General features: G+C 39.9%; 2 protein-coding genes across 5 annotated transcripts in view; both read right to left on the bottom strand.

Annotated features, from left to right (window-relative positions):
- Window positions 1–1,386: 1,386 nt before the first annotated feature.
- Window positions 1,387–21,759, bottom strand: ccdc40 (coiled-coil domain 40 molecular ruler complex subunit). Its single transcript, XM_033624880.2, has 19 exons — window positions 21,681–21,759; window positions 20,297–20,451; window positions 19,153–19,246; window positions 14,482–14,618; window positions 13,157–13,240; window positions 12,500–12,719; window positions 10,904–11,061; window positions 10,684–10,806; window positions 9,388–9,509; window positions 8,803–9,046; window positions 6,711–6,893; window positions 6,080–6,325; window positions 5,004–5,217; window positions 4,595–4,764; window positions 4,419–4,510; window positions 3,865–3,985; window positions 2,641–2,829; window positions 2,402–2,560; window positions 1,387–1,937 (listed from the first exon to the last, which is right to left on the bottom strand). The coding sequence occupies exons 2-19, from the start codon at window positions 20,444–20,446 to the stop codon at window positions 1,686–1,688; spliced, it is 2,958 nt and encodes a 985-aa protein (XP_033480771.2). The 5' UTR covers window positions 20,447–20,451; window positions 21,681–21,759; the 3' UTR covers window positions 1,387–1,685.
- Window positions 21,760–23,418: 1,659 nt separating this feature from the next.
- The window catches only part of LOC117255360 (testis-expressed protein 2-like), a 52,050-nt gene continuing 48,634 nt past the window's right edge, over window positions 23,419–26,834 (bottom strand). For all 4 annotated transcript variants that reach the window (XM_078163704.1, XM_033624176.2, XM_033624178.2 and 1 more), the window contains one exon: window positions 23,419–26,037. In XM_078163704.1, coding sequence (XP_078019830.1) covers window positions 25,888–26,037 — 150 coding nt within the window. In that variant the 3' untranslated portion in view covers window positions 23,419–25,887. The remainder of the gene's footprint in view (window positions 26,038–26,834) is intronic.

Below are 26,834 nucleotides of genomic sequence, written 5' to 3'. Positions count from 1 at the left end.
CTTGAATGACCTCAAGACTGTTTCAAATCCACTGTCCAACACTTTTAAAAAATTCTGTTTAAAATCACAAAGTGAGGCAAAATGCACTTGGAATATGATCACATCATCGACCTGGCAAAGGATTTAAAGAGCTTAAATGTACTGCTGTTTGTTCTTTTTTTCAGTGTCGGGTGCTCGTGGAGAACGAGAAACAAAAGGATTGACAGGAAGGCAATTCAGGCACTCCTAAAAAATATAGAAAAACAAGTAGTGGCTAAATCATTAAAAGAGCCAGCATGTTTCGACCACTGCAGGTCTTGGTCGGTTTTGAAAGCCCTGAAGACGACCTGCAGCGGTCAAAACATGTTGGCTCTTTTAATGATTTAACCACTACAGTTTCCTTCCTTGTCATTCTATATTTTCTCTGTGTGCTTGGATTTCCCTACCGTCGAGTTCAGTAAGTGATTATAATGAATGGTTTAATGGTCCAGTGTGTAGGATTTAGGGGGATATATTGGCAGAAATTGAATATAATTAGTATGTTTTCTTTGTGTATAAACACCTGAAAAAAAGATAAGTTGTGGCTTCATTACCTTAGAACAAGCCATTCATATCTACACAGGGAGCATGTGTTCATCTGTGGAGACTGCAATGTTCACCATCATGTTTCTACAGTAACCCAGAACAGACAAACCAAATACTGTTTCTAGATAGGGACATTCACATTGTTGCATCAACCTTAACAGTTAGAAGCCCCTCTGCAATAAACAGCGTCGGAAAAACACTGATTTTTAACATAAACTGCTTTATTAAGTGTTTTTTTTTAACTGGTTTGGATCACCTGGTCTGTTTGTTTTGAAGAGGAAGAGACCTCTACAGATAATTCTGCCCCTGTTAAAAAGCCCTGAACATCTGGACCTTAGGTTATAAGAGAAAAATGTGAGCACACATTAGCATGTGGTGGGTGGGCTACCCATCTCTGACATGCCAAACACTGTAGGAGAAACACTGATTTGTAACATGAAACTGTTTCTGTGTTTTAACCACTTTAAATTACCAGGTCTATTGGGTTTGGAGAGGAGAAGATCTCTGCAAATAATTCAGCTTACTGTATAAAACTCCTGGACATCTGAAACAGAGAAAAGTTGAGCACACATTAGCAGGTGCTGGGCTAGCAGACCGCGATGTGCCAAACCTTGTCAGAGAAACACTGATTTGTAACATAAATCTGTTTTATTCACTATTTTCTCTGGTGTAAATCACTTGGTCTGTTTGTTTTGGAGAGGAAGAGCCCCCTGCAGATAATTCTGCTCTCAGTTAAAATCTCCTGAACAATGACCATGAAGAAATTCTAACTGCAATCCTCAACACAAGCTGCCCCAAATTTCACACTACACCTTTAAATGATTCAGAACCACTGAAACAAAAATCTATGTTTCCTTGCGGGGAACTGGATTGAAAAAGCCAAACACTGAAGGATTTCTGTAGTTATATTTATTACTGCTTTATTAATGTTTATTACACTATTTCACAAACATATTTCATTCAATGCATCAAAGAATGCAAACATTAGATTTAATGACCTCTCATTCTTCTTAGGTCATTCCTTATATAATCATTCTCCCCTTATCTTCACCTTTTTTTTTCTCCCTCTCCTTCCACTGCACTTTTCTGTACTCACTGTCATGTCTAAATCCTCCCCTCTCTCAGGACTTTTCCTGCTCCAGGGTCTGTGTGCGTGCTGCCAGTGCTAGTGACAGCCTGCGGAGCGCCCCTTGGTGCTGGGGGAACTCCTCACACACGCGGTGCAAAATGGTGCTAACAGTGTTCACACGCTCCATCTGGTTCTGCAGAGTGGCTTCCACGGATTCGCTGGTGGATAAAGCTTGGTAGCTCCCCTCACACACACCCTGCAGCTTCTTGGCATGGCTCTGTAGAGCCACAAGGTGAGCTAAGTTCTAGGGGAAGGGAAAGACAAAGAATGAGTGTGGGTATGTTTATAGCTGTCAGTTGTTTACAGCACTGAACCCAGAAGGGGGAGAAACAATGAGTAGTCTGGTAATCTTTGTGTGTGGGAGTGGTTTTCTGTGAATGGAAACTATGACGCTCAAGTCAGTAATTCCACAGTCATGACTACATGACCCAGAAAAATCCAATAAACATTCTCACCACACCTTTGTGTTACTCAAACAAAGGTTGAATGAGCATATTTCAGTTGATTTATTGACTTGATTGACAACAATTAATTATTACTAGTAGGTAGTTTAAACAATTAAACAATTTAAATTTCAAGACAGGGAGGAGTCAGTTGCACACACAATGTAGGTACAAACCAGTGTTACAGCCGATTTACAGTGTAATTACATGGTAGCATGTATGAATGTGTTATAATGCATGACACTGTACAGTATGTGCTCTTTACCTTGTCTTTGGTGTCCTGGAGATTTCCAAATTCAGCGTCAAGGATGTAGCTGGTGCTGCAGAGTTCTACCAGCTGCTGCTTCTGCTGCATAAGCCTGTCACTCAGACTCACCTGGCTCTCCCCTAGCTCCCTTATCACCTGAACATGCTCTTCCACATGCTGAAGACATAAATACTGCATTTGAGATAACTGTACAACTTTAGGCACATATGTAGATATGGAAAAACCCTGTCCCGTACTTTGTGAGTGTCCTTGATCCTACGCTGCAGACCCTGTATGACACGTTTCAGCTCGCCCTTTGTAGTCTGTTTGTGGGAGCTGTGCATCATGGCCTCCCTGCGCAGGACAATGGTCTCCCTCCTTGCCACCGTTGCTTCACTCTCCCTCAGAAGTTGCTCCTGCTGCTTCATCAGCTGGTTGAGTCGCACCTGCACACAGGCCCAGCCTTTCATTCTGGATCACTGTAAATGTTTGCTTCATCATCCAAACCAAATACAATGGTACTGTTTGGGATGACATTTTACTTTCCAGACATTTTTATGCCTCAGATGAGCAAGTTCCAAAATACAGTGTTGATGAATGAAATGAAGAGAATGAAAATGATGAACATTTATGTTGACATGTCTGATATGTATGTTTTGACTCTATGGTCAGCTTTACATCATTTATAATATGTGCTGTAGCTTAACATAGAATACTTATGTTATAGATGATAGATACATGGACTAATGGTTACCAAGCCCCAGAGCATTTGCTATGAGGGCCATGAAGAAACTGTATGATTGGGCTAAAATCATGACTACATTATATTTTTATAAACATTGTTTTGAGACAATAACATGGAAAGGCCGGGACACAGGTTTGTTAACAGTAGAAAGCAGCATGGAGGCCTGTGAAAAATGTTGCTGTGTTTACTTTTCTTTTATATCTTTTACTTATTCAGTCTCTCAGTCTCTGCTGACAAAATCTGGAATAATGTTTGGGCGCTGCTTGGACAGAGATGGACGGTATTTCGTAGCAGTTGGCCATTGCATCGCAACAGGAAAGGTGCTATCGGAGCCGATAAATACCCATGACTACTGCAGAGTCATTTGACCTGGGTATGAATGCTGATTATAACCTTTCCCATTATATAAAAAAGGCAGATGTTAGCGGGTGTTAGTGGGGTTTTTTGTGCAGTGGGAAAGGGGCTTTAAATTGTTGATATTCTGAAACATTTTGCTGAATCTCCCAGAGATCATACAGGTTATGAATGACAGATGATGTTACCAAGGATGTCCAAGTCTTCAGACAATAGTGTTCAGAAAGGTGTTAGGGGATTTCTGTGCTCTTTAAATTTTACTGCCTTATTGTATATACAGTACATGTATGCACATACAGTATAAAGTCAAACAGTGGATAACAGCTCAATATTACTGTTTATTGTCTCCTTGTGTAATCATATTGTGTGTTGTTGTGATTACCTCCATACGGTGTATCTCAGCCTTCATCGCCTGGATTTCTCCCTGGCCCACCTCCGAGTCCACTACTGACAGAGTCTCTTTAACAAGCTTGATCTTCTTCTCCCACAGCATAATCTGCCGCCTATTGGCCATACACGTAAAACACAAGACTGTAAAAACCAGCACCCAGTATGTGTGGTGTGAGCTGTTAATGTAGAAGGAAAATGACAAAACCAGACTGATGTGAGCTGTCAATAACAGAAGGTTTTCATTTCAACAAATAGGCCATTTTTATGTATTAATTATTGGAAAATAAGTGTCTTGACATCTATGAATCTGTATATTTAACTAACTCAAACACCCTTGAGGTAGCATTTTCTAAGCAGTGATCTAAAATTAGCTGCTAACCATAACAATCTGCTGTCAGCATTTTTCTGCATAAGGTCAGCATTGATTTATAAGAGTAGGAAGGCATATTTTTGTTTCACTCATTAGGGAATAAAATTTATCAAGTTGCCATACAGACAGAAATATGAATTCATATTGAACAAGCACAAAATAAATAAGTAACCAACTCTGCCTCCAGCAGACTGTTGAGGAGTCTCTCTTTTTCCTCCTGGGTCTTCTCGTGCTTCATCTGCATCATGATAGAGTCCCGCTCTGCCTCCTAAACACGTTACATAATAATTATTTACTATTAAAACTACAGAAAAGAACGAACTACAAGATGAATTTAACAATCATGCTGTGCCTTAAGTCTGTGAAGGAAGTCTGTCTCCATCAGTGTGTTCTCCTGCTCCAGTGCCTGGCTGAGCTGCCCCTTCTTGCTCAGATGGGTGTTGAGCCTTAGCAGGTCTCCTCTCAGTATCTTCAAATTCTTGTCCAGCTCCATCTCCTCACGGTGCTCCACTTCAATCTGACCTGGTGGGGTTGGAGTTAATTTAATAGAAACGTATGTAAGAGTGCACAGGAAAGGTCACAGCACATACTGTGTAAATGGTTTCACTATAAAAACAGATGTTCATTACAGAAAAACCCTAGTTACATTCTCAGACCTGCTGTTCACAAGCTTACAAGCACTAGTAGTATAACTGACAACTGAGTTTGACTGACTGACTTGGGCCTACATTTGTGTGCTTTTTCATAACTATATTACTTACTCTCCCAGCGTATTTTCTTCTGCTGTGTGCAAGTGTACTCTGCCTGCAGTTTGAGCATGTCCTTGCTGTTGGTTCCTATCTCCTGGGTCAGTCCTACTAGAGTCCCCTGCTGTCGCATCCAGAGCTGCTGGTTACTCTTGACATTGGCCGCCAGCTCCTTGATCTGAGCCATTAATGCATCTACCTTGATTTGCAAAGGGCTCAGGTCCTCATGCTGGGAATGGAGACATACAAAACAAACAGACAGCAAGTGTTTTTTATATGTGATTGTTAATAGAGCTCTGATTCTCTGCCCAGGTCCGATTGGGCCCAACCCGATCTGTCAGGTTCTGGCCGGGCCAAGCTGTGATTTCTCATTATTCTCCCAGGCGTCACTCGGGTCTTTAGCTGTGTGTGTGTGTGTGTTTTTTTTTTTTTTTTTTTTTTTTTTTCTAATGAAAGTGACGGTTCTGCATAAATGACAGGAGTTTTAATGGACTGAATTAAAGGGAAAGAAAGTGTGTGGGGGGGCTGCGACTGATAGAGGGAATGTGACAGAACAATGGAGTAATATAGTGGAGAACCATGGCAAGAGATACAGCATGTATTGGAGAGACGTGGAAAACAAGATAAAGAGAGTGGGGGCTGCTGCCTCCCCACCAGTGCATAACATGCAGCAAAGATGGGAATCATCATCTGTGTGCCACATAGCCATGGACCACTGTGCACACTAAATGTGCCGAGGGGTGCTGCCTGCTCTGCAGAACCTGCATACATGAGCGCACAGAATAAATAAAGAGAAGGAGAAGTGGTGTAGGAAACACATCAGCTTGTAAGAAATGTTTCAATACTAAAAAAATATATTATAATATATAAAATATAATAAATAACATTTAGAAGTAGAAATTCTGGTTTTTAATTGTGCTCCAGCCCAAAACTGCTGCCGACAGAAACTGTGCAGGTTCATGAAGGGTTGGGCCTGATTTTTCGGGCCTGAACAGAGCTCTAATGGTTAAGACTGTTAAGTTTGCAATGACTTTATATTCCAACTAAACAACACACAACCAGGGATTACTTTTTTCCTCAAAATTTCTCACCCCAGTGCTGGCTGCGATTTGACTGATCTTTTTGTTATATTTGGCGATGCTGGCCTGCTTCTGCCCGATGAGTGTGACAAAGGAGGAAATCTTAGTCTGGTTTGCTGTCAGTAATTTGCTGTAGTTTGCGATCTCCTCGTCTAGGGCCCCCTGGGTGGCAGTCATGCTGTCCAGATGTTGGCTGACCTCGCTGCCTTCCACTCCCACTGCCAGTATCTCATTCTCCAGCCGACACAACTGATAGATCTACAGAGGAGGAAGAGACAATAACAAAATGTATTATTATTATATAAATGTATCTTAATCCTTTGCATATTTCATACAAATTGTTTGTAATGTGTTTTTAATGTTCCATCATCTGCACATTATAATTTTTGCAGTTTTGGCATCCTCTTTGGCATCCGCTGTTTAGGTATCTAAAAATATACTGTACATATTCAATAATGATAATATTAATGAAAACACTTTTACTGATGTGTATATGGAAAGGGACCTTGGTGGATAGATCTTTGTTTCCAGTGTTATGAACCTGCACCTTTGCAGTGAATGACGGACACCCTTCACACTATGCTGTCCACAGGGCCTGACACATTCTGAATGATTTTTCTATCTTTCTAAATTCCATCCTTACATTCTCCTTCTTGAGCATGGCTATTCTGCTGGTGAGCCGTTGGGAGTGCTCGACAGCCTTGTTGTGGGTGAGCTTCTGCTGGATGTGGTTCATGATCTTGTCCTCCAACTCCAGACGCACAGCACTCTCTTTCTCCAGCTGCCTCCTCTGATTGTTCATTTCTTCTTGGTGGCTGTTGGTTTCCTAGGACAGGATGAAGAAATAAAAAGACTTCGAGAGTGGAATGGTTTTGAGGGGGAAGGACAGGTAGGAAGACACTGGGCCTCATGTGTGTAGAAATGTTATTACACTACATACAAAATAAGTGCGCATGCAAAATTACCATCAGATTCATGAAACCTTCTCATCAGCAAATTTTGTTTGCACCACTTTGCGTGTGTTAGTGAATCAAAATCATTCTAGGGGCTCGTTAATGCTCAATGATATGGAGATGGACAGAGTCTTCGGTCTGTACTCTGCATTTGTTTCATCTGTATTTGTGTATATTTATTGAAAGCTTAAGGATACGGATGAAATGGAGCAGTAACACCAGAGATTGTGGAGGCTTCAGCTGTAGGAGATGACGAAGAAATTTAAATAATGGCTCTGCCGAACGGACCAATAATATAGTAAAAAGAATTCTCTGTCTACATATCGGGATGTATTTAATGGCCGCAGAGACCACCACCATTTACAACACTGCCTCTGTTTATAGGTGGGCCTGCAATACTACAACCTCCTCCACCATCACCTTGATTGTTGACGTGTGAAACTTTAGACTCTGTCCTCTAGTGTCATCTACTGGTTGTATCTATGCCAAAATGATGCACAGAAGTATGAGGACAAAGATGTTTACAATGTTTGAAACTTATGTATCAGTTTCATACATAAATGGAGTATAAATTAGCCTTAAATTGACTTGCGTGTGCCTGCTATCTGCAATCAGCACAATTACACGCCCCCATTTCTCTATATAAGGAAGTATGTTTGCCTAGAGGTGTATCATGGAGAAAGCAGTGAAGATGTTTTTGTATTAGTGAATGTCAGTTGGAAACAGCTGACAAGCCATTCAGCACATTCTTAAGACATTTTATGTCAGTCTAAGGCACGAGCTGCAAAATCTTCCAGCAAGGATAGATATGCAATCTGCCCCTGCTTGGAGCTATAGTAAATAAGAATCTTTTATATTCTCTTTATATATGCACAGTTTCATGACACTAGACGTTGGTGGGAGTGTCTCATCATTATAGACCTCCGATCATTATAGACTTCTGATCACCGTAGACCACGTCAATAAGAACAATGAAAACCCAAACTGTTATATTTCAACATGGACATTCTAATATACTGCCTTGTAAGCTTGAACTGGGACACTCAGGTTTTACAGTTGAATATTTTAATTATGACAATGTAAAGGCGTCAATTTCATAGTTTTTTAGTGAGCTACATTTGGCCAATGCATTAGTGCATTACCACTTTTAAGCACAGGGTTTCCCTCATTTATATGTAGCAGCCCACCATGATTACAACATCTGTTGCCACAAATTTATTTTTTATTTTTTAGCTGGACCATTCATTAGAAGAGTTGCTGGAATATATACTGTTAGGTTACTCATTGCACCACAATCTCAGAGCACGGAGCATACTCTGGGTAAAGGCGGAGCAGCAGAATATTAGGCGCAATAAAAGTAAAAGCTCAACTGTTCATCACGCTGGGTCTAAAAGTTTACATTCCCTCGCCTCCTAAGCGGCTGCTCCTCTCATCCATCCATCGATCTGATCGAATTAGTTTTTGCTGGATCAACTGACCAATTATTGACCCTGTGACTCAAACTCCACAAACTGCTGATGAGGCAATTAATGGACTTATGAGGAGTTCTGAGCTGCATTCATGGACCCACAAAAACCTCCAAATTTAGAGAGGGAACACAGAATGATACAAATAGACACAGACAGACACAGGCACAGTCACACACACACACACACACACACACACACACAAAGTAAAAGCTAAAAGTGAAATTTGCTAATCGGCGATTGTGATCGGACACTTCTCTGGACAAATCAGGTGCAGAGCTGTCAAAATCAAAGCCTTGTTCTCTACTGTAGCTACCTTAGAGAGCCTGGTGAGAGTGCCCTCTGTTTCCCTCAGAGTGCGGAGGCAGGTGCTGTATTGGGCCTGCAGAGCATCTTGCTGTATCTGCTTCTGACTGATGAGCTTTTGAGAGGTGGCCCCATCCGCCTGGGACCAGTTCAGCTGCATTGTTAGAGTCTCATTTTTCTCTTGTTCTTCAGTAGTGGATTTCTTGTAACCTTCAATCTCTCTGTCCAGCAACATCACCTGGTGTTCGGCTGAGCTGAGGGAAACAAGGATAGCAGCAAAGAATGAACGGATGCATGCTTTTATTTTTAAAACTAGATCCCAAGTTATTATTGTATGTCCTACAAATCTTTTGTTGTATTCCCTACATATTGCCTACACACATCTGCATGTTATTGCTTTAGCCTGCAAAACAGAGGAGAAGCAAACCAACAATCTGTCACTGCAGAGTGACACCATCCCTAAGATACTGTTCACAAAGCGCCATCTCTGGCAGGTACATCGTTTGTTACATGTACTATCCTTGGAATGCATTCGCACATTTAAAGTGAATCAGTAGTATAATAATATTCACTCTTCCCTTGCCCCCCTTCTCACCGCACAGCCTCCTGCATCGCACTGAAGGCCTCATCTCGTCTCCTCATGCCCACCAGGCTGCTGCTCCACTGCTGCAGCAGCTGTTTATGCGTCATCACCAGAGACTCCATTTCCATCTCAGCCTGCACACACACATAAACATGAAAGGGCATAATTATTGGTTGGATTAAGAAAAACAATAGATTTTTATTAAGTTTTAAAGCTGTACTTATCAATATATTTACTTAAACAATGGTTTAAATGATGTGTGTAATGTGAAAAGGTGTCACCTGTAGTGTCAGTAAATTATCACCTGACGCTGCAGCTCAACAGAGCATTTCAGTATCTTTTAGCTCACTATGTTGGTTTTACAACCCACTTTTTCAGCAAAAAGATCTGCTAGACTGACTGCACGCTACCTGCCTAGCATCAAACATCAAACGAAGTTAGGTGCTGAAAAAAGGTTTAGTATTTAGCAGCTAAGGAGCTTGATAGTTTTCTAAGAGGTTGGTGGAGGCCAAAACATAAAGCTAAAGGGAGAGTGAATATTTGACTTACATTCATTATGTGGCCACAGAGACAACTCCAAATGATTGCAAATGTTGCCCTGAATCCACTGGATGTGTTAAGGGCACATGTTTATAAACATAACAGCAAAATTAACAACTTTAAAAGGTGATAATTTGTCAATGTTTCCTTTATAGTGAGTGCCTCTGCCCCCAAGTGGCCAAAATATGTGAACTGTGTTAATTTTTTACAAATTCCTGTCAAAAATTTTTTTCATTGTTTGGTTTTATCTTGAACAACAACAACAAACAGTCATAAAATTAAAGGAGCTATATGTAAGAAATCTAAAGCAAATAGTCGTAAAATCATCCTAATATGTCACAGAGACTAAGGAATAATATTCATATAACATACTGATCTCACAGACAACAATAGTACAGCCAGAATATTCGCATTTAAAAAATTTTTTTACGGTCCGCAAATCATGTTTATGTGCCAAATTTCACATGGATTGACCAAGTCAGTGAGGAGAAAAACGTGGAACAGACACACCCACAGACACACCCAGACAGTTTTTGTCATTATATAGTAAGATATATGCTGTAATGTTTGACATGGGGGTCTGTGGGGATTCACTCTGTTTTGGAGCCAGCCTCAAGTGGCCATTTGATGAACTGCAGTTTATGGCACTTCTGCAACCTTCTCAGTCTCGGAGGTTGCTGTTTGTAATGAGTTCACTAATTTAGAGTACTTTCTTGGTGGCACTTTCATCCTAAAGGTATATACTGTGTTATGCCATAATACAGTTACCTCAGAGAGAGCCTCTTTGGCTGCCTGTGTCTCTTCTGCCTGAGCGTTGGCCTGGGCCTCATACATGGCAATCTGCTGTGTCAGCCTCTCCATGTCCTTTGTTAGATGCTCCACATACAAATCCTGATGACACAGGAACATTTTCAATCAATAACAGTTGATTCATTATTCATAATCCTGATACAAAACATCTGATGTTTTTAGACTTCGGCCTGTCCACCTGCTTCAGTTTCTGGTCTTCGGCCTGGTTCTTCTCAGCTCCTGCTTTGCCTTTGGCATTCTTCATGGCTTTGACTTTGGAGTGAAGATCTTTGCTGACTCCTTGTATGAAGGTGAGATGCAGCGTCAGGTTGTCTAATTCCGCCTGTAACTGGGACACTACGGAGAAGATACAAAGGAGTCACAGTGCTTAAAATCTGTCATTTGGAAACACGGACTGACACTGATGCTGTCTTGCTGTTGCTGAAGCAATGCTGTATATCCAGTGGACCAAACTACAGCCTGCTTTTAATACGAAGCCTACTCTGCAATAACAAGGATGAGGTTTTAATTTTTTTTTTTTTTTCAGAAGAACATACAAGAAGAATGTATTATGAGAGAGATTTTATTAACTGTGACACAACTTATATCATGTATTATCTAACATTCCCATGTAACTGCTTTCATGTAGGATGTACCTAAAGACGCCTTAGGGGCAGAACTTCAGAACATAAATACGCAATTAGGATGCAGAATGAGGACTACCCCATGGACAAACACTTTAAAGAGGCAAATAATACTAATGATTCCTTATTGAGGATAGAAGGTTTAGAATCAGTACAGGTGTCCATCAGAGGTGGAGGTCATTTACGCAGACTTCTCAAAAGGGAAACTTATGGGATTTCTATACTTGATGCAGTGGTATATCCTGGTTTAAATGAGGGAATTGATTACACAGTCTTTCTTTAAAATGTAAGATATCAAGACAGACAGAGACAATTGATTTATTATTAATATTATTATTATCATCATTATTATTATACTAGTCCATACCCATTGAGTGCACAGTTGCCCACGTGCAGTTTCACATGGTGTGAGTTTGGGATACAGGTCATAGGAAATTGCAGATTAAATAGTCAACTGAACCCATTAAGAAGAGCAATGTATTCAGACAGAGTTTTTGTGAATTTGATAGTATGATTGCTTTATTGAAAGTACAGTAGTACCATTGCCAATAGTGGTATAGTTAGTGGGTTAAAACTGTACATTAGTAGTTGAGGTAGCACGTTGAAAGGCAGATACTGTTTATATGTTGCATTGACTTAAAAGTGGGGCACACTGGTAGAATGTACGAAAGCCTACCAGTTCTGCCTCTCAGTCAGGTGACGACACACAGACTCTCTCTCTCTCCCTCACTCACTCGCCCATCCTCATGACGCCTCGCTCTCCCGCAGTAGCTAACGAGGTTTAACGAACAGCATTCTCCTGCCGTTGTGACGGTGAAAGCAGTGGAGAGATAATTATCTGGACTGTCTGTAACCCTCATGTGTGCGTGAAAGACAGACATGTAAGTTGTGATACTCATGGCATAAATAACTTTGTCTATATAGATCGTTACTTTCATATTTGCCCCTTTGCCATGCTCTTCACATTATATTCACATATATTTGTTAATATTTAGACTTACATGTTAAACAACAGAAATTACTGTTAACTTAATAGCATTTGATTTATATTGTATTTAATGCTATATGTTTCTTTATGTATATTTCAGACCATACAGGAAACAAGGAAAGGAAAAGACAGGAAAGACCATCAAATTGTAAGTCAGTCTCACCATCAGCTTTGGCTTTGATGGCGCGGCTAGAAATACTAGAATGATGGCTCTTCATCACCCCCAGCTGATCCTGTGTCTGTTGATGTTTGGCTTCAGCCTGTGCCTTGGTATGATGACGGTCATCCAGCCTGGTCTGGAGCCTGCCCAGATGCTCCTGAGTCCTGAACATCTCAACATTTTTCTCCTGTATGTGGCTGGCATCTGCCTTCTCCATTTCCAGCTGGGGCAGTGGGAGAGAGAGCACAGACAGGAATTAGACAACAAATCATCAACATACCATCATTCTTTCAGACAGTCAGTCAAACTCTGGTTTCCTTCTGTCACACACACCTGCTGTGGTGACAGACATTTGGTGATTCAATCAGTTGTTTTTATTGTTAACTTTTTAACATCTGTTTTTAAAAAATGTTTACTGCATGTAGTATCTAGGAAATTAATATAGGAAATGGATACAGACAGACAGACATATAGACAGATAGATTTCTACACAGGTGAACAGCACCATCTTGTGGACAGATTGAGACCTCATAAAAAGTGGAGGTGGACAAAGCGGTACAGTTGGAGAAACTTAACCTCTATGTGTATGTTAACTTTGTGTGGTGTGCTTCCTCATGAAGAAAAAGCTGAAGAACTGTTTGAGATTGAAAAGCAGCAAACCTTTTCCTTCAGTTCCAGGTTGATCCTCTCTAGCTGCTTTCTGAGCTGGCTGCTAAGAGCAGCTTGTTGCCTTCTGACCAGAGGCTGCCAACAGATCAAACATGGCATCAGTGACATGAGACTGGTGAACATATTTAGTGTAATGTTTATGACAGGGGTGTCCAAACTATTTGAACGAGATAATGGGAAAATAGCTGAGGGCCAGCTGCTTGTTGCATCATATGGGTTATTAATTAAAACTTTCCACTGCGTCTGACAGCGACAGCCTTCACTTTTAAATTTACGCCTCTTTGCTGTGGCTATGTCTGCTACCTCGCAGCAGTGGTTGTATGTAGCTATTAGTACAATTACTCAAGAACTATGCTTAAGCGCCGATCTGATGTAGTTTAACTTTACTTGAAGATTCTAATCTCATGCCACTTTCTACTTCTACTGCACCACACTGCAGAGGACAATATTGTACTTTTTACTCTACTGCAATTATTTGACAATTTTAGTTATTAGTTACTTTACAAATTAAGACTTTTGCACACAAACCGTAAGAAAATCTACAAGTGCTGCTTTAACGATTAGTCAAAAATGAACTGGCAACTATTTTTTTGATCTTGTCTCCAGCTTCTCAAACATGTGGAGTTGCTACTTTTCCTTTTGATTAGCTAAATTATTTTGAATAATTAAATTGATAACATTTTTTCTGCATGTGTACTTTTACTTTTAATACTTAAAAACATTTTCCCGATTGTACTTGCATACTTTTAATTAAGTATGATTTTCAACGCAGGACTTGTTCTAGTAACAGAGTAGTTTTATGGTGTGGTTTTAGTCCTTTACTTTAGGATCTGAATACTTCCTCCACCACTACCTAACATGAAATGTCTGCTGTTAGGTAACCATTTATTTGGTTGTTTACCATCTGTTTATGAAAACACGTTACTCGCATAGTTCCTTCTTGGTGCATGTCTACCAACTGTATGATAGTCCTGCCATAAGGTGAACAGAAAAAATACAAAAATAACTTTCTTGTTTAACCAGTGAAGTGTGGTGGGCCACATATAGCATATTTTGAAAGAAAAACGGTGGGACATGCCTGGTTCATGATCTCACTGCACTACAGATAACTATGACGAGAAGCAATTTCATCTCTGTGTGGTTGTTTTGAATTCTTGAGCACACTGTATATTGATTGAAAGGCACAAGTGTTGTCAGCGCACCTAATACACTAAGATACAAGACACACATAGTGGCATAGTGGCATTATTATATTCTCTGAGAAGTAGAAGACATTATTTACTGATTGCATAAATATTGAAAGAGAAGCTACAGACATGTTCAGAGTCCAGAACAATGAACTCCTCTTGCTCCTCCTCCTCCTCTGGAAGAGGCTGCTGATCCTCCATGTCTTCTGATGTGTTAAGGTTTGAGAGGTGAAGTGTCAATGGGACCTGAGCAATGTTTTCTTGCACTGAGACACAAAAATAAAAGCCATTCTTTAACCAAGAAGCAAAATCATTTCATGGATAAAATTTCAAAACTTTTCCATGACTTCTCAAGAATCTTACGTGTGTGTGGGTGTGTATATATATATATACAGTACAGGCCAAAAGTTTGGACACACCTTCTCATTCAATGCGTTTTCTTTATTTTCATGACTATTTACATTGTAGATTCTCACTGAAGGCATCAAAACTATGAATGAACACATGTGGAGTTATGTACTTAACAAAAAAAGGTGAAATAACTGAAAACATGTTTTATATTCTAGTTTCTTCAAAATAGCCACCCTTTGCTCTGTTTACTGCTTTGCACACTCTTGGCATTCTCTCCATGAGCTTCAAGAGGTAGTCACCTGAAATGGTTTCCACTTCACAGGTGTGCCTTATCAGGGTTAATTAGTGGAATTTCTTGCTTTATCAATGGGGTTGGGACCATCAGTTGTGTTGTGCAGAAGTCAGGTTAATACACAGCCGACAGCCCTATTGGACAACTGTTAAAATTCATATTATGGCAAGAACCAATCAGCTAACTAAAGAAAAACGAGTGGCCATCATTACTTTAAGAAATGAAGGTCAGTCAGTCCGGAAAATTGCAAAAACTTTAAATGTGTCCCCAAGTGGAGTCGCAAAAACCATCAAGCGCTACAACCAAACTGGCACACATGAGGAACGACCCAGGAAAGGAAGACCAAGAGTCACCTCTGCTTCTGAGGATAAGTTCATCCGAGTCACCAGCCTCAGAAATCGCAAGTTAACAGCAGCTCAGATCAGAGACCAGATGAATGCCACACAGAGTTCTAGCAGCAGACCCATCTCTAGAACAACTGTTAAGAGGAGACTGCGCCAATCAGGCCTTCATGGTCAAATAGCTGCTAGGAAACCACTGCTAAGGAGAGGCAACAAGCAGAAGAGATTTGTTTGGGCCAAGAAACACAAGGAATGGACATTAGACCAGTGGAAATCTGTGCTTTGGTCTGATGAGTCCAAATTTGAGATCTTTGGTTCCAACCGCCGTGTCTTTGTGAGACGCAGAAAAGGTGAACGGATGGATTCCACATGCCTGGTTCCCACTGTGAAGCATGGAGGAGGAGGTGTGATGGTGTGGGGGTGTTTTGCTGGTGACACTGTTGGGGATTTATTCAAAATTGAAGGCACACTGAACCAGCATGGCTACCACAGCATCCTGCAGCGACATGCCATCCCATCCGGTTTGCGTTTAGTTGGACGATCATTTATTTTTCAACAGGACAATGACCCCAAACACACCTCCAGGCTGTGTAAGGGCTATTTGACCAAGAAGGAGAGTGATGGAGTGCTGCGGCAGATGACCTGGCCTCCACAGTCACCGGACCTGAACCCAATCGAGATGGTTTGGGGTGAGCTGGACCGCAGAGTGAAGGCAAAGGGGCCAACAAGTGCTAAACACCTCTGGGAACTCCTTCAAGACTGTTGGAAAACCATTTCAGGTGACTACCTCTTGAAGCTCATGGAGAGAATGCCAAGAGTGTGCAAAGCAGTAATCAGAGCAAAGGGTGGCTATTTTGAAGAAACTAGAATAGAAAACATGTTTTCAGTTATTTCACCTTTTTTTGTTAAGTACATAACTCCACATGTGTTCATTCATAGTTTTGATGCCTTCAGTGAGAATCTACAATGTAAATAGTCATGAAAATAAAGAAAACGCATTGAATGAGAAGGTGTGTCCAAACTTTTGGCCTGTACTGTATACATATATATATATATATATATATATATATATATATATATATATATATATATATATATATATATATATATATATATATATATATGACAGCTACAGAAAATACATTTGATGTAATGCTGCATTACTTGGAAGGTTTTCCACAGAAGATTACTGCAGCAAATTCATTACACACAACAAAATTCCATGACTTTTCCAAAACATTTAATGATTTTATACTACTTCCATGACTTTTCCAGGCCTGGAAAAATGTGATTGTGAAATTCTATGACTTTTCCAGCTTTTCTATGACCATGGGAACCCTGAGAACTTGTAAATACATATTTGGGAATATTTTTGTCCATCTTTGAAATGGATGTATTTGTGTATTTGTCCATATTCTGACCAACACTTCTGTTGCCATATTATTCTCTTTGTTCAATGCAAATATTGTTGAGGACAATGCAGTTTAATTAATAAAGGCATTATAATCTTACAGCACAATATCTTGTTGCTGGACATCAAAGTTTGTATTCAATCTAGATGAATTAAAAGGTAGTAATGAACCTTTGAGTTAAGGAATCATCAGCAAACCAGCCTAAAAGAGAAGTCTGACCCTACTTACTGTGTCATTCACACCAAAGATGCTGGAGACATGTCTTACCACTATTTTGAAATCACTTATTAAAAGCATAATTTGTTAAAAAGTTTCTGAAAAATAGCTTGCACCTAGAAACTGATAAATGAAAATGCTTAAAGAAAGGTTTATTTGGACAGTAAGAAAATATACAATGCAATGTAAATATAGAAAAAAACAAATATGCATTGTCAAAAAAGCTAATGTTAAAAAACAAAGGCAAACAAACAAAAAAAACAAGAAATTAAAAAAATTCCCCTCTAGCCTACTGATTCTAAAATGGCAAAGGAATGTCTCCCAATCAGTAACTTTTATTAATTCTTGACGCATTTTGAACATGACAACACATTTGAGCTACCAGATTTAAGAGTTTTATAAATTAATAAAATGAATGTAATGTCTTATTAAAGTGAATAGGTGCCACATGCATAAAACTGCAGTTGGTAACCTTTTTGTAAATAAGTTTGTGTCACATTTGCCAAAACTGTCATTCTGAAAGAAGTACATGAGACAGTCAGTCTGTGAAGAAAAAAAAAAAATCATGCTAGAATCAGACTACATGTGGCAACAACAACCAATCAGAGCCGAGCAGTCTCTAATACAACTGTCAGTCATGACAATCACTCTGTGAACTGTGGTCAAACTGTCAAACTAGGCAGCACTGACCAAATATGAATAAAGAGTCTGTCACTGCATTGCCTATATTCACCTTAAATGTTTTCAGAAACATATTTTAGTGTACTGTTTAGCTGTAAAATTAGACAGTTGGTCTGGCTGGTGGGCGGTGTTTGGTACTCCCATTTAACTGTATCCAACATGGTGGCCGGGTCACAAACGTTCTCATTTTACAGCTAAACAGTACACTGAAATGTGTTTCCAAAAACATTTGAGGTGAATAATAAGCAATGCAGTAACAGAATGTTCAGATTTATTCAGCACTGCCTAGTTTGACAGTTTAAGGTCATAAGCATTGATTGACATGACTGACAGCGATGTTAGAGACTCTTTGGCTTTGACTGGTCGTTCTCCCTTACATGCTGTCAGGCCATAGAGTGTGCCAGGGCTGACGTCAAAACCCAGAAGATTTAGCATCACGCTGGTTCCCGGAAGAGAAAGTGAATGTAATTTTTGCATTGCGTTTTGGATTATGTCAGAAAATAAGTTCTGTGGCTAACGCAAGTTTATGATACTTACAGGTTTTGTTCAGCAAGATAATCTTCACATATGAACACCTTTCATACCGTATTTGAAGCTTAAATGCGATCGCCAGAAGTAAAAAGCTAACGTTAGGCTTTAACAGACTACATGACTACTCCACGGTCGCACGACTCTTGACGTCACCGCCACTAAGCTTTCAACTGATTTCGGCTGCTTAATTTTAAAAACATTGTATAATGGGGAAATCGGACTGTTTGAGCTAAATAAGAAGCTGTAATGGCGGACTGCCAGCACTCTCGCCTGTTCGGGGGTGATGACGTTTAATGTCCCCAACAGGGTTTGTAGTCGTATTGAGCAACTTGTTAGCAACCGCCTTTTTTACGACACGTAAAAGCTTCAAAATTCACAAGTAGGGTATTTACTGACGTGTTTTATGTCGTAGAACAAAACCTGAAACTCGCTTAAGCTTTTGTTAACCACAGACCTTATTTGAGGCATTTTACCAAAATCCCATTCAAAAAACATATTGACATATTGACTAGACGAGAGTACCAGAAGTGCTAAAAGCGCTAACGGAGTTCCGGGTTTACTGGCACACTCTATTAGAAGCGCCAAAAGGCAGTAGAGTAGGCAGAGGCTTATGATGTTTTCTCACAAATTATCTGTCTTTTTTATTTCTGTGTCAATATAATTAGAGTTTCAGCAAATAAAAAAAAGTTATTTTCTTTTTTTAATAAAAATAACCAGCTGTAGCTTTAAAGAGGTAACTGGATCGACACGAAAACAATACAGAATGCCTGAGAGCCTTACTGCATTATACTCTATTATATTAATATTTTTCTGAATTGTCACCTGGGGCCGAAACTTTGTATTTTTCTTTATATACATAAAGACATTTCCACATTAAATTGGTGCAAAAAATTCACCAAAATGCAGAAAATGAAGTGTTTGATGCTCAGAAATGAATGTAAATCCCAGACAGGGTTTGGTCACAGTGGTGACTGACCTGAATTTGTGGCTGTAGGGGAGTCGACATCTGCACCAGTGTGGTCAGGGTGAGGCTGGGGGGTCTGGCCATCAGGCTCTGGTCCTGACTGATCCTTTGAACCACACCGGGACACAAACAGAAAGCATGTGTCAAGGTTCATGACAACGAGACAGCATGTAGTGTAAGACACACTGCACCGATCAGCCAAAACATTAAAACCATTGGCGGTGAAGTGAATAACCTTGATCGTCTTGTTACAGTGCAATGTTCTGCTGGGAAACCTGGTTACTTGATGTGCTCCACCCACCCGAACACCACTGCAGACCAAGTAAACCCCCGCATGGCAACGGCACTGGTCGATGGCAGTGACCCCACAGCAGGACAATGCACCCTGCCACACCACAAAAACTGCTCAGGAATGGTCCCAGGTATGGGACAAAGAGCTCAAGGCATTAACTTGGCCTTCAAATACCCCAGATCCCAATCTGATTGAACATCTGAGGAATGTGCTGTTACCCCAGAAGTGTCAAGGCATTGACACAGGACCTCTGGAGGGTGTCCTTTGGTGCCTGGCATCAGGACATTACTTTCAGATCTTTTGAGTCCTGTGGGTTGTGAGGTGGGGTACCAACACATCTTACAGATGTTTGATCAGATCAGGTTCCAAGGAATTTGGAGGCCAGGTCGATGTCTTGAGCTCTTTGTCCCAGTCCTCGGACCATTCCTGAGCAGTTTTTGTGGTGTGGCATGGCGTATTGTCCTGTTGGGAGGGCCACTGTTACTGAGGAGTGCCGTTGCCATGAGAGGAGGTACCTAGTCAGCACTGGTGTTTAGGTGGGTGGAGCATGTCAAGTAGCATCCACATGAATGCCAGAATCCACGGATTTTGAAGAACATTGCATTGTAACAAGATGATCAATGTTGGTCACTTCATCTGTCAGTGGTTTTAATGTCTTGGCTGGTGGTGTATACTTGTATGCATTTTAACACATTCACGTTAACTTATATTATGTCCACCAAAGAAAGTGCAACATTACAGCAGGACAAAAGATGAAATAAATATCCCCATGTCTCCACAGGGAGTTGATAAAGGAGTAAGAAGCCAAAAATGAAACCGTAAAAAAAAAGATGCATGACTGTTATTTATTCCTTAGTATCATACCTCTTGAGCAGGTGGGACAGATACTTCACAGTCCTCTGCTGCTTTGTTGCTTTCATCCTGCGGCTTGCTGTCTTTGTCATTTTGAACAGGGCGTTCGTCCATTCCCTCCTCCCCACCTCCCTCACCTGCCCCACCTGCAGCGCTCTGCATTGGACCTGTGATGATGACAAAGAGGTTTGATGACAGTTACAGTACAGCTGGCTAAGAGACTGTTAGTTATGTATGAGAGGGGAGGGGCAGTGCAAAAAGGGGGAGGCGTGTCAAATATTTTTTAAGCACTGGGGAAGGACTTATGTTCCTTATTTTGGTATAGGGGATGGGTCATACAATTTTAAATGGCTGTATTTTGTATTTATTTTACCCCTGATTTTAAGGAAAACATGTCTGACATATTTTCTTTAAAAATCACCAAAATACATCTATCATAGCCATAAAGTGTAAAAACAGAAATGACTGGTGGATTTTCAAATCCTGACGTTCCTTAAACACATTATGTGACACATAAGCCTCTGTCATAAAAAAAAACAAAACATAACCATATCTGAGCTTAAAGAAGTGACAATTCATCAACATCATTTTAATTTACATGTCTCATTTTAAATATTGGCCAGAAATAAACCGTTTGCACTAACTAACCATCATGCCCAACATGTGTCCAAAAAACCAAGGCTTTTTTCAACTCCAGGATTTCTGGTTCAACTTTTAACTTTCAAACATCAAAGTTTTTAAAATCTAACAACTGACTAATGGAGGAAGGAGGGTCATGCATTTTCCTCTAGATCACTCAGGGAAGCTCAAGGAAAAATATCTGTGCATGAGTAAAAAATAAATAAAAAATAAAAAAGTCCCACCCCAACCCCTCCCCTGATGAGTAGTGAACAGTCCCTAATGTACTTGCTTCTTATCCTCGGGCTGTTATATGGTTCTAACTACTCATACAACGGTTTCGACCGAGTAACTTGATTAGACGAGGTATTCCACTAGTGCTGATACAACAGCACTGGGATGCTGCAGATGTTATGAACTTTTAATTGCATTTACGTTAATTAACAGTCGTCGTAACATCGTATCGTCGTAACATTTTCGTTAGCTGTTTTTCACTTAGCGCGCTGTCGCATCCTCGCTTACCGTAGCTACGTGGTAGGCTACATAATACACAAACCCTTCAAAGCCAGTACACGTTAACACCACCTAGCTTAGCGTAGCGGCCCATGGAGCTCAGACAGAGGTTAAAGAAAACATGAACCCATAGTTACAACAGCTGCAATAGTGAATAGCTAATCTTAGCTACTGAACAAATAATATATTTATAAATAAAATGTATATCTGAATAAAATATTACATACAATTCCCTTTATTTTAGTTAAAGCTGTAGTTAACTCACCGCCGTGGCACTGGCACCAACAAGCCGGCGTACTGACGTTGCTAAGCAACCGTCAACATCCGTTGGAGGAGGAGGTGCAGCGCTCATCATCCCAGTCCAGAGGATGTGGTCAGCTCAGGGCAGCATGTCGTTGAACAAGAAGTTTGTGGGCGGGCACTCATTTTCTACTGGTATGGTAATCATTACTGAATCATTCCCAGTAGGCTCGGTTATTTACATGGCTGTCATCCTCTCCCTCAGGCCACATCCATCAGCCTAATCACGTCACATCTTATTTTCCAGGTGAATTCAGTGCACCAAATAATTTTGGGTTGCTCTGTGTTTGCTAAACTATTTATCAGGGGCGTAGCACCAAATTCTGGGCTGTATGCATAAAGTCTCTGTGGACCCCTCACCCCTCCTCTCTTCACATGTCTCTCACATGCACGCCTTGATTTTTTAATTTTTATTTTACAAAGCCAGTGTGCTTTCTTTACATTATCTCTCTTCCCTTTTTAGAACCCTGATTCCCTTTTTTCTGGAAAGACATGACTGTATGTTGGTGCTCCAGCAGCATAAGAAGAAGTCCCTCACTCAGCTCTAATTGGGCTGCAGACTGAACCATTTTGCACCTTTAAGGAGTGGGAGGGGCCTCAGAAAGCTTCCACTATTTTTAATACAAAGTTCAGCCTCAGAGTCCTGCACTGGGTTGGGTATCCGCTGGTACCTGACAGGTAACCTGTAAAAAGCTGTATAACAGGTAAAAATATGTATATATGCACATTCACAGGTACAGCACTGGTAAAAATGAACTTCATGGCAGCGGGTGAGAGCAAAAATATATTTTTCATTTTTCAAAATAAAGCTAATGAAAAAGATGTGCAGTATAAGTGTAATATGTTTACATCTAATTCAACATTATCAAGCCACAATTCCAAAATCAGTGATCCGTTGTCATATTTGTCACTGACGTGGAGGACTCCAGCAATGGAACTTTGCAGCCTGACGATGAGGTGGCAGCGTACATTGAATTTAAGACACCCAGGAGGATCCTTTTGAGGTTTTATGGTGGTGGAGGGTGGAGGCTTCTAAATTGTTTCCTAACCTGGTAGTGATTGCGGGGAATGTTGTCACCATCTTGGCATCGAGTGCAGCCAGTGAAAGAGACTTTTCCTTTGCTGGATTTGTAATTCAAGAACGGAGAACCCAGCTTAATGTGAGTGACTCTAGCCTGTGTGTGTTTAATTACGGGTGTGGGTCATGTTGCAAGACTTTTATTAGCAGGTGCGACTTTAATGGGTCGATTCTGATACTGGCTTTTTATGGGTATGGGCCGCTGCAGGTTTTCAAAAATGGACCCGTGGAGGATGATTCTAGGTCAATTTTAATTTAGTATGGTACTAATTATTTGGGAATAAGAAATTGCATTAAAAAAAAAAAAAATCCACTCCAGGCTTTTTGAGGGCCCTGGGTAATCAGTCTCACTTTTCACTCCACTACAACGCCCCTGCTCCTAATAAAGCATTTCAGACAGAGATACGGCAGGCAGTTATACATAGTAATTTCCACCACTAAGTACACTCAAGTACACTACTGTACTACACCATACTGCATTAAGCCTCTTTCATTTGACAGATATAGTTACCAAGAACTCTAGATCCAGTTATTTTATTATGAGTTATTTATATTTGATGCTACACTATATCAATGCATTAGTAATAAGCTAGTGCAAAATCTGAAGCAAAAAACAAAACAAAAAGGCTTTTCATTGAGATTTATTTTGCTCTATAAATAAGGCAGATACACATAATCACTTAATTTGGCCTTAAAATTACATGAGAATTTTAAAAGTCATTAATAATTCACAGATACAAATCATGACGTGATCTACATATATCCTCAAAAATCTTATTTCATTCTGTTTATTCCAAAGAAATAGACAAAAAAAAACTGAACAAGAAAACAAACAACAACCATAACCCACCTCATGTAGTCACTCAAAAACAAATACTTAACAAAAAGTAACCAGAGCATGACAGGAAAGACAATCATACTGGAAAAACAATCCATTATGTGTTACAGTGCTTTAGTATCACAGGAGAGCAACAAATAAAAACAAGGCAAGAATTCCTGTAAACAATGTTAATGCAGGTATTGTAGGGCATTTGTAAATATTACCTCACAGTGCCATATCAATACAGGATGTGTACCTTTGAGTAGAGAGAGATCTGGCACTATAAGCCTAATCAAAGGACTTTGGTTTAGATTAGAAATATGACACAGTTAAAAATGTATTTTCAGAAAGGGAACCTGGAGATGAGGCTTTACATTCTTGGCAATAAATGCTCTACTATACAGCACGTACCTTAACTTTATCCAATTGCTGTATATACAGTATGGCAGGTAGAGTCTTTTTAAAGCACTGTCACATATCAAAGTTGGTCATACAAATTCATTTCCAACAATATGATCAACAATAACACAGTTAAAGGGATATTTCAGATTTTTTTGAAGTGGGGTTATGTAGAGTACTTATCCATTGTCAGTGTATTACATAGAGTAGATATCAGTCAGCACGCCTCCAGTTTGGAGAAGCAGGCAGGAGTCTGACACAGAAGCTAAGCAATGTACAGCTGTGGATGGGGGTCAGCAACAAAACACATTTCAGCCACCTATAAGAAAAATCAGTATCAGTTTAAGTGTACACTATATATTATGTATTTTCACTGCTTTACCTTTCTATCAGACAAACCGTTGATTTTTCAGTTGGAAATCACTGTCTGACAGTGAGGTAAAGCAGTGAAAATACTTTCAATATAGTGTACACTTCAACGAACATTGTTTTTTTAAGGTTTTAAGTGGCTACATTACGTTTTGTTGCTGACCCCTCCACAGCAGCAGATTGCTTAGCTTTCATGTCAGACTCCAGCCTGCTTCTCCAAACTGGGGGTGTGTTGACTGACATCTAATGTAGGTAATGCATAGACTGTGGATAAGTACCTCACATGACCCCACTTCAAAAAAATCTTAACTATCCTTTTAAGCAGAAATAATGTATAGATAAATACACCACCTGGTACTCCACATGATTGAATATGAAGATATGCAAGATGAGATAGTGTTTATCGTAAGAAAACAAAAAGAAAACTTGTATTTGTGCAATAATTTTCATACCATAGTCAGAATGTGACTGGGTAAAAACTGTTGTCATACAGTAAGACCCAAAACTATCCATACATACATTCAATAGACATGTTAGAGTTCTCGTTCTTCTCATCAGACATACATTTTTATATATCAATACAAGATCAAAGTATACCAAGCATTTCTATCATTGCACTTACTGGGTTTGTCATTAGTATGGGATTTACATAGCGACTGACACTTCCTACATAATGTATGTTTGCTCTTGAGCATTATTTCCATATAGATATGGATAAGGGCATCATTGGCATAAAAAAAAGGAATCTTGGCAAATGAGGGGAGGTGTTTAGGGTTGGTCACAGCACAAATGAATACTGTTAACTGTTAACACCTGATCAAAAACCGCTCACATAAAGCCACTTAAAGTTTTCATGTTTCATATGGTAAATAAATCTTAAATGAAGTATCTGAGCTTATTCAGTATACTTTTTTTTAACCTGCATACACGCTGTTCCTTCTCAACAATGGAAGTGACAGCTTCTTCATACACTCACCATTCACTATGAAAACACCTCTAACTTCCATATACTACCTATTGTAAAACTCCACTTATTAATGCTCTATGTCTCTCTCTAGCCTCAGCAGCAACATGTCATCTGCAGGCTGTAAGGTATCTGGTGAATGCTTCCACATCTTCATATTCATAGGACTTTTTTTTCTATATCCCCATAAACATCTGTTATTAACTTGAACCAACCCATATTCTGAGCCAAAAATGACTGTCTTCATATATCAGTCCCTATTCAATAGGTTCTTACAGTTCTAGAAATCCTTCAAAGTCAAATCACCTTTTTCACTGGAACAATAAATACTACTGAACAGAGCAGCAAGCAACAGTTTGTCTTTAGTGTTTCCTTGGTAGACTCTACCTTTCTTTAAATTCTATGTGCTTTCCTCTACAGTGGGTGAAAAACCCACTCACTACAGGAATGGATGTGTGTTAAAGTAGAGTCTGACCGATCCACTTTGGCTAGAGTTCCCATTTTGAGACTTCATAAGCTCTAGGAAATACTGTAAACAATCTTCATGGCTGGTTGGAGCCAACTTTCTCTGGCTGTGAAGGCTGTGGGTCCACTGTGGGGTCAACTAAGGGCCCGCTGGCTGTGCGTGGGTCCATGGCAGAATGCATGATAGTCAGCCATACATCGTCCATGTTTGGCATGACAAAGATTTTCTAAAAGAGGAGAGACAATGATGGATGGACAGTCAATCTTTAGTATTCTTGACACATTTTTGACACAGTAATCTCTTTAAACTGATTTATCGGCCACACACTGGTATTGGCCTATATACTCCCTATTGACTGCAATCAGCTTATCAGCAAATAAGATGACATTAAACAATGTCAGTGGCCAGTATTTTTCTGTTGTGTCATATTATGTTGCACAGGCTAAAAAGCAGGGCTTTAGACTAACGGCAACCCGTTGTCCTGAGGAAAACGTGTTTGGGTCGAACAAAGATCCTACCCGGGACACTGTCTGGATGAAAGGATGCAGTAAACTTTCTGTCAGCTCATCAGAGGATGCACCCTATTGTTTGCCTGATAATGCTACATTGTGAACAAAAAAATCCATGTTGAAATCAGAAGGAGAGCTAGTTAACATTAGCCGGTGGCCAGAACTTACTGCTGATAGAGGCTTTTCTGAGTTACACTATGATGCCTTCAAGATCTATCCAGTAAAAATGACTATCGGGTGAGGGTAAATTATAACATTGTATGTAGTTTTTGGGTAGAAACTTGAATAAATACAGATATATATAATAAATAGGGATGCACTGATATGGATTTTTTCAACCGATAATTACCTGCTTCTCATGGCCGATAACTGATACGATAACCGATAATTTCACATTTTTGTTTTTAAAAAGTAACCTGTAGTTTTTGTCCACCTGAGGGTAAGAAAGGCTAAGATGAATTGAGAAAATATGGCTGATTTAATATTCCACAGCCCTGACCTAACCAAACCTAAT

This window comes from Epinephelus lanceolatus, chromosome 3 (genome assembly GCF_041903045.1).
Source record: "Epinephelus lanceolatus isolate andai-2023 chromosome 3, ASM4190304v1, whole genome shotgun sequence".
In the NCBI taxonomy this organism is placed as follows: domain Eukaryota; kingdom Metazoa; phylum Chordata; class Actinopteri; order Perciformes; family Serranidae; genus Epinephelus; species Epinephelus lanceolatus.
The sequence above is the reverse complement of the archived record's forward strand: the minus strand, read 5'-3'. Positions and strand labels throughout refer to the sequence as shown.